Raw genomic sequence first — 8,203 nt, 5'->3', positions numbered from 1 at the left:
TTCTCCAGTATTACTGATCTGAGACGTACATGTTGCTTTTACAGAAACACGTTTCTCTGCCACAGATTTGACGTGGGGGTCATAACGTCGTGTTTTGTTCTACTACATACGACCATTTTCTACCTTTGTGTTAAAGCTTTTCTTTGTGAGCATCATGCAGAAACAGCTGAAAGAAAACGAATTAGTGGCAGCAAAGGTAAAAAAAAAGCGTTTTTATTTGAAAACAAGACGAGCAGATGTTGGTCAGCTGTGATGTGATGAAGCTCAGCAGCCAATAGAAACCAGGATGACGGTGACGTTGTCGGCGCAGCCGCGTCTCACCGCCTCGCTGGCCAGCTGCTGGCAGGCAGCTTCAAACCGGGTTTCCTCCTCCGTCAGACCCAACCTGGGCTCCACGTTCCCCTCCTGCACAGACGGACACGGTTAGACCCGGACTGCCAGAACAGAGCTGGAAAAAAACAGATTTCTACTTGCAGAAAGACGGAGACACCTGGAGGACGTTGAGGACAAACTTGACCGTTTCATCAGCTGAAAACACTTTAAACAAACCGTCACAGGCCAGAAGGATGAACCTGCAGAAAGCACAGACAACACACTTAAATCGGCCTCCCGCAGGAGTAAATCAGCCTCCCGCAGGAGTAAATCAGCCTCCCGCATGAGTAAATCAGCCTCCCGCATGAGTAAATCAGCCTCCCGCATGAGTAAATCAGCCTCCCACATGAGTAAATCGGCCTCCCGCAGGAGTAAATCGGCCTCCCGCATGAGTAAATCAGCCTCCCGGAGGAGTAAATCAGCCTCCCACATGAGTAAATCAGCCTCCCGGAGGAGTAAATCAGCCTCCCACATGAGTAAATCAGCCTCCCGGAGGAGTAAATCAGCCTCCCACATGAGTAAATCAGCCTCCCGCATGAGTAAATCAGCCTCCCGGAGGAGTAAATCAGCCTCCCACATGAGTAAATCAGCCTCCCGGAGGAGTAAATCAGCCTCCCACATGAGTAAATCAGCCTCCCACATGAGTAAATCAGCCTCCCACATGAGTAAATCAGCCTCCCGCATGAGTAAATCAGCCTCCCGCATGAGTAAATCAGCCTCCCGCATGAGTAAATCAGCCTCCCGGAGGAGTAAATCAGCCTCCCACATGAGTAAATCAGCCTCCCGCATGAGTAAATCAGCCTCCCGGAGGAGTAAATCAGCCTCCCGGAGGAGTAAATCAGCCTCCCACATGAGTAAATCAGCCTCCCGCATGAGTAAATCAGCCTCCCGCAGGAGTAAATCAGCCTCCCGGAGGAGTAAATCAGCCTACCGCATGAGTAAATCAGCCTCCCGGAGGAGTAAATCAGCCTCCCGCATGAGTAAATCAGCCTCCCGGAGGAGTAAATCAGCCTCCCGGAGGAGTAAATCGGCCTCCCACAGGTGTAAATCGGCCTCCCGCAGGAGTAAATCGGCCTCCCGGAGGAGTAAATCAGCCTCCCGGAGGAGTAAATCGGCCTCCCGGAGGAGTAAATCGGCCTCCCGCATGAGTAAATCGGCCTCCCGGAGGAGTAAATCAGCCTCCCGCATGTGTAAATCGGCCTCCCGGAGGAGTAAATCAGCCTCCCGCTTGAGTAAATCGGCCTCCCGCTTGAGTAAATCGGCCTCCCGCAGGAGTAAATCGGCCTCCCGCAGGAGTAAATCGGCCTCCCGCAGGAGTAAATCGGCCTCCCGCAGGAGTAAATCGGCCTCCCGGAGCAGTAAATCGGCCTCCCGCTTGAGTAAATCGGCCTCCCGCATGAGTAAATCGGCCTCCCGGAGGAGTAAATCAGCCTCCCGGAGGAGTAAATCAGCCTCCCGCAGGAGTAAATCGGCCTCCCGCATGAGTAAATCGGCCTCCCGCAGGAGTAAATCGGCCTCCCGCAGGAGTAAATCGGCCTCCCGGAGGAGTAAATCAGCATCCCGCAGGAGTAAATCAGCCTCCCGCAGGAGTAAATCGGCCTCCCGCATGAGTAAATCGGCCTCCCGGAGGAGTAAATCAGCCTCCCGGAGGAGTAAATCAGCATCCCGCAGGAGTAAATCGGCCTCCCGCATGAGTAAATCGGCCTCCCGCAGGAGTAAATCGGCCTCCCGCAGGAGTAAATCGGCCTCCCGGAGGAGTAAATCGGCCTCCCGGAGCAGTAAATCGGCCTCCCGGAGCAGTAAATCGGCCTCCCGGAGCAGTAAATCGGCCTCCCGCATGAGTAAATCGGCCTCCCGGAGGAGTAAATCAGCCTCCCGGAGGAGTAAATCAGCCTCCCGGAGGAGTAAATCAGCCTCCCGCATGAGTAAATCAGCCTCCCGGAGGAGTAAATCAGCCTCCTGCAGGGATAAACAAAACTGTTGGTATCGACCAATCAGCAGCCCCGTTCTTACCTGTCATTGGCTGTGAGCTGACACCTCCTCAGGTCGGGCGTGGAGACGACTCCACAGCGTTTGTACTGACCGTCTCCGATGGAGCGAGACACCTCGAGGACCCCGAGTACCCGGCCATCCCTGCGAGCACCCAGAGACACAAACCAACAGGTGAGCTATGTCAGTCCTGAGGACACGAGTCCGGAGGAGGTCGGGCGTTAGAATCCCAACCTGACGCTGCCTCCTGCTCTCTGGATCCTCATCCGCTCCTCGTAGATGGTGGGGTTGTGTTCCTTACTGAGAGCCAGCGTCACCGCCTTCCCCTGTCCGTCCGCTGCCTCCGTCCGACACAACATCGCCTGCAGACAGACAGACGGCGTCTGAGACCACATGTCCACAGGCCTGATACAACATGACCGAGTCCAGCTCACCCTGCTGTCTCCCAGGTTGGCCACATACACCATGTCGTCCACCACCAGCACGCAGGTGGCCGTGGAGCCGTCCTTCCACGCCGGCTTCCTGCTCAGACAAACCAGACAAGCTCTGCAGCTCAGACCTGAAGAACAGCAACTTTACTCCACCTCAGAGGAAGAAATGTCTTACTGGCTGGACGCTTTCTTCAGGAAGTCTTCATCCGTCTGCCGGAAAGTGTCCAGGAGACACTTCTTTATCAGCTTGTCTAAATGTTCAGCGTCTCCTGGAACAGAATCATGGCTGAAGAGGCGGCGAGTCTCACTTTCACAGCATAAAACACACAGAGAAAACTCACCTGCAGGGAACTTCTTGGCCAGATTATGGTGAAGATGTTCAGCAGCGAATCGAGACGCCCGAGCTCCGCCATGACCGTCAAACACGGCGAAGTACGAGACGCGAGACCTGCAGGACACAGAGAGACAGCAGGTTTCTGTACACCCGACCCGCCGGAGTCGGCAGCCTGAGCATCACCGGCGGAGCTCTTACACGTTCCCCGGCAGCGACGACAGACAGCTGGTCATGTCGGGCAGCAACACGTGAGCGTCCTGCATCTCCTCGCGCTCGCCACGCCTCGCCGCCACGTAGGCTTTCAGCACGGGGAGGTCTGCAAGACAGCAAACAGCGTGAGTCCGGCTTCCTTTGCTCCAGGTTCCCATTTACTCAGCATCTGAGAGAAAAGGAAGCAAACAAACATTGTGCTGGAACAGCTGAAAACCTTCTCTACAAACTTTCTTGATCTCCTCCTCTTCCTCTTTGTCTTCTTCATCCTCTCGCCTCCGTTTTAGCGTTTTCTCCTCCTCGTCATCTTTTGTTGTCTGTGGCAGAGCTGAAGGTGGAACTGAAGAAGACTTACATCAGCAACAGACCAAACGAGACCTTTAAAAACACTAAAAACCTGGATGTATGCATCAAAAACCTGTAAACATTCCTTAAAATGCTCATAAAGAACATCAGTGCAAACGTGAAATATTTTCCCGCATGTCTGATGGAAGATTTCATGGACCCACTGGTAAATAATCTAACAAATATAACATATTAGGTCAGGATCAGACAAGCCAGACCACATACAAACACCCTGGATGGAAACTGACTGATGACATGACCTGATAATACTTTATTCCGTCACTCTGATGTTCATACAAACAGTTTTAGATTCGTGTCATGTTCTTATATCTGCAGCCGTTAAAGGATTAATTCTTGATATTTGCATGTAAATTACCCCACTTTGTTTATATATGTACATTTAAATTCTATTTTATATGTTTGTTTATGTATTTTCCAGACAATGCTAATGTTAGCATCACGTTAACGTTAGCATTCATCCCAGCAGAACTCTGGTGTTTACCGGAAACGTTAACGGAGCTGCTGTCGGTACCGAGTCAGCGGATGCGCCTCATTCAGGTCCACTTACCGGAAATCTGTGTCGGTTCTGGAAGGTCGTCGAACAGATCCATTCTGCTGGGTTTCACCAGCAGTTAGCGAACAAGCTAACTTACCTAGCTACCGAAGCTAACGTCCGTCCTGCACCCAGATTACTGTGGTGTGTGTGTGCGCGCGTGCTACCGGTTAAAAACTGAATCCTGATCTAAAACGGGCCAAAAATGCTGTAAAATCTGCTGGTTAAGAGTTTCATTCACTTCTGATTCAGAGACGCTGATCGGAGCTCAAAGGCAGGCGGACGTGCAGTTAGCAACAATAGTGGCAAGTGCTTCCGGTTATTCCTTTCGAAACAAAAGCTCTCTCAGAGTAAGGACGATCAACATTGTTATTTTAAATTATATTAAGGCTGTCAAACTAGTAAACGTTTTCAATGTGATTAATCACAGGATAGCTGTGGATTAATTATGATTAATCACATTTCAAAATATAAACACCTGACGAAGGCCAGGAGTCAAACCTGAAATTCCAGCAACAGCGATGCTGAGACAGAGGCGCTTCAGCTTCTTTTGGTCAGGCAGGGATCTGGTGCATCACAGTCACCACCTGGTGGGGAGGTTCATAGATATATATAGAACGCTAGATGCCTCGTCCGCGTTGCCAGCCAACAAAGTCGAACGTCCGTGCCTGGCGGCCATCTTACCACAGGTAGCTCTCTCACCCATAACGCTGTTGGTAGTGTAAAAGTACTTTTCAGAGGACCATAACTTGATCAAATTTCAACAGATTTTCAAACGGTTTGGTTTGTTATAAACATGGGTGGATGTAATAATTATACTCAATTGTTATTAATGATTATGTTGTCCTAAAAATAATGTTATGAAACAGGTAGATTAATATTTCCTATTACAAATAGGCTATAAGAAAGGCTCTATGTTGAAATCCCCACCCTGTACACAGATGTATATACTGTAGACACTGCACACTTGAATAATTGAGGCCTTGAGACCATACATGTAGGGGATAAACTTAACTGAACATTTTACCCACCTCTGACAATACTTCATCCGCCTCTCAATATAATGCATGCTCATAATGTACCATAATCACAGAATACACAATATAAATTTACCCCTTTCATGCGTAGCATCCACTACGGTGGACACCTATTTGACAGCTGTTTTCTAGTATATTCTTGGGTGGATATTTGTAATTTTGCCACTTCAGGGGACATCAGTGAGTCATGCAATACACTGTCACTTACTCTAGAATGAATATTTATATATGTAAATTCATACATTGTAATAACCAAACTTTCTTTAGTGATAAACAGGAAAATAAAAATGATAGCCATATTTTTATAGAATAGCCAGATAATATAAATATGAAAAGCTTATCTAATTAATAATTTTGAATAAACTGTCAAAATACATTTAAAAAATAAGGTAAAATATGATCAAGAAATAAAAAAGCATCACTGTATGTGTCTCTGGAAGTAAAATACTGTATGCAAAAAACATGTGGCACTGTTTCTTATAATTCATGCTTGAAAGGGTTAATACCACTAATATTGGTATAAACAGTAAACGGTAACCTTCAGCATTATCAAATGTCCTCAATGTACAGTATAATTTACATTTACATATATGAAATCATAGAAAACCAGTCTGAAACACATTGTTTAGAAATATTTAATTAGGAGCTGAAACTCGGTGTCCGAAGACCCAACATCCACATTGCGCTAATGCCTCGTTTTCTTGTGTCAAGACTACGATGATTAGCGCAGCCATAAGCTGCACAAAAGTCCGGCATGTTCTCTTTGAAAAACAAATTTCCTGTAGAAATAAGAATGGAAGATGTTTTAAACAAACCAAACCCAAATTGAAAATCATGTGCAACTTTAGTTATATTGAAAAGAAACACCAATTCTGCCTCTGACTTCGACGTAAAATTACTAGGTGCTAGCTAGCAGCCTAGCCATACACAACGTTGACTAAACCGTTTTCTGAAGAGAAAATCTGCGATTTCAACATGTCCAAGCATCCAGGATTATAACCACGTTAATATTGTTTCTAATAAATCCAACCATTTGTAAATCCGTCAAAATTTCATCGAGATAAGAATAATAATGTTTCAGCATATCACTGACCTTACCTTGGTTTACCTCAGGTTCGACAGATTCTGCCAGGAAGCGAACCTGTGGTAAGATGGCCGACCTGTGATGCCGTTTAAGACTCCGCCATAAGGCATCTAGCGTTCTATATATATCTATGGGGAGGTTGGACCAGAAAGTCTGATACCACCATGGAGCGGTTAACTGTGTGATATAGCCAGTAGATCATCCTACAACCATCCTCTAAATATGAGGCTGGAAAACCGTCAAACCTCATAAATAAAGAGGATAAAGTCTTTTTTGGTATATATTTGGTTCACAGCTGTAACAAAGCACCTTCCTGCCCAAAATCAGCTTCTCTGACTGAGATGAAGCCAAATTCAGATTTTTAATGTGGGATGAGTCATAACTTTGTTGTTTATGGCTAAAAAATCAACACCTTAATTCCACGGATTATCTCGTGTCAGCGTGTTCGTTTTGACATTCCTTAAAATGATCAAACAAAAACTGAAGCTTTAGTTTTTCTGGAAAACTGAATTCATGCATCACCTTTTTGTCTTTGTGTTTGTCGTTTTGTGTCTTTGTGTGAGTTTACGGTTTGTTCTCAGTCCTTTGACTGGCTTTCTTGTTGTAAATGACAGAACTTGATTGTGGAGCTGATTCTTTAGGGCCCATTGACTTGTGGGGCCCCTCGTTCACGTCCGTGCAGGCCGTTAATCCGCCCGTGGCCGCGGCTACTCCGCGGCTCCTATTGGCTGACAGCAGAACGCAGGCTGGACGCTGGGGCTGACTTTGTGTAGAAAGTGACCCTGAACGCATCACAGTCCGATGATGACCGGGTTGTGATCTGAACCGTCTGCGGGTGTTTTCTGCCTCTGTGAACATGCGGGTCTGTCTCCTGTGTCTGTGGATCAGCTGGGTTTTAACCCCTCGCGGCGCAGCGCTGCAAGAGGAGGGGCGCGCGCAGACCGGGGTCCAGGACGGCCGAACCGGGACAGGGGGGAGGAGGGACACCGGTAGACCTGCAGCTCCAGCACAGCTGGATGAGAACAAACCGGGAAAGACCGGAATCAAGCCCAGTGGCCAGAGAACAGCTCTGAGAGGGTGAGACTCTTATTTCCATTTTATTTGTTTTAAAAACATCGTCTGGATGTTTTAAAGTTTCTTCAGTTCACCTTAAACTCCACAGTTTGGAGTTTTGCATCAAGCTGGTTTTACAGTCTGAAATCAAGTTGAAAAAAGTTTACAGCAGATTAAAGACAGAATTCAGACCTAACTGGGACAATCTGCAGGTTTTTCGTCTCCTGCAGCTCAGCTCTGTTTGTGTCTGGAACTGTTTGACTTTCGGTCATATATGAAGACTTTCTTTAGTCATACATGACTGAATCCTGTTAACTGGCTTCACCTGAAGACAATAACATCCAGAAAAACACAGAAGAGTAAAAACAGATGATTCCGTCTGGACGAAAGTTTTCTGACAATTTATTTACATTCATGTGCCTGAATGTGTCGTTGAATCAGTGATGATGATGAAGGAGTTTGTTCCCCGCAAAGGAAGAAGAGGTGAATCTCCTCAGAGCATCATCACTGCCTCAGGTGTGTCCAGCCCCTCATGCAAAACCAAACGGGTCAACCAATCAGCTTCAGGCAGGTGTGTCAGACTGCAGACATGTCAGGAATGTGTGAAATTCTCTCTCTCTCTCTCTCTCTGTGTGTGTGTGTGTGTGTGTGTGTGTGTGTGTGAGTGGTCTCAAGTTTAAGTCTGGCTGACGGTCAAGTGATGGCTGTAAAGTCAACACACACACACACACACACTGAGCAGATCAGCGTGTCTGAGCTTCAACCCTCTGAACTGACTGACCGGGTTCAGAAAGC

General features: G+C 47.3%; 1 protein-coding gene across 5 annotated transcripts; it reads right to left on the bottom strand.

Annotated features, from left to right (window-relative positions):
• Positions 1 to 197: 197 nt before the first annotated feature.
• LOC121646297 (integrin-linked kinase-associated serine/threonine phosphatase) lies at positions 198 to 4,558 on the bottom strand. Of its 5 annotated transcripts, XM_041995208.1 has the most exons (10): positions 4,250 to 4,556; positions 3,554 to 3,676; positions 3,325 to 3,442; positions 3,134 to 3,240; positions 2,968 to 3,061; positions 2,796 to 2,883; positions 2,596 to 2,723; positions 2,386 to 2,505; positions 491 to 572; positions 198 to 405 (listed from the first exon to the last, which is right to left on the bottom strand). In XM_041995208.1, exons 1-10 carry the CDS (start codon positions 4,290 to 4,292, stop codon positions 265 to 267), a joined length of 1,044 nt encoding a protein of 347 aa, XP_041851142.1. In that variant the 5' UTR covers positions 4,293 to 4,556; the 3' UTR covers positions 198 to 264. The 5 variants fall into 5 exon arrangements, with proteins under 5 accessions (XP_041851142.1, XP_041851141.1, XP_041851143.1 ...); XM_041995207.1 differs by having other exon boundaries at positions 2,596 to 2,883; positions 4,250 to 4,557; XM_041995209.1 differs by lacking the exon at positions 491 to 572 and having other exon boundaries at positions 2,596 to 2,883; positions 4,250 to 4,558.
• Between the last annotated feature and the right edge of the window lie 3,645 nt (positions 4,559 to 8,203).

This window comes from Melanotaenia boesemani, chromosome 9 (genome assembly GCF_017639745.1).
Source record: "Melanotaenia boesemani isolate fMelBoe1 chromosome 9, fMelBoe1.pri, whole genome shotgun sequence".
In the NCBI taxonomy this organism is placed as follows: domain Eukaryota; kingdom Metazoa; phylum Chordata; class Actinopteri; order Atheriniformes; family Melanotaeniidae; genus Melanotaenia; species Melanotaenia boesemani.
Note: the sequence above shows the minus strand (reverse complement) of the source record. Positions and strands in the feature narration are given on the sequence as shown.

What these genes read in the sequence shown, in the direction of transcription:
- LOC121646297 (XM_041995207.1), bottom strand. Translation starts at nt 4,292, where the DNA reads ATGGATCTGTTCGACGACCTTCCAGAACCGACACAGATTTCCG. An exon ending in CTGAAGAAAGCGTCCAGCCA is followed by an intron (nt 2,884 to 2,967) that starts GTAAGACATTTC and finishes TTGTCTGAGCAG; the next exon opens with GAAGCCGGCGTGGAAGGACG. An exon ending in AGAGCAGGAGGCAGCGTCAG is followed by an intron (nt 2,506 to 2,595) that starts GTTGGGATTCTA and finishes GGGTGCTCGCAG; the next exon opens with GGATGGCCGGGTACTCGGGG.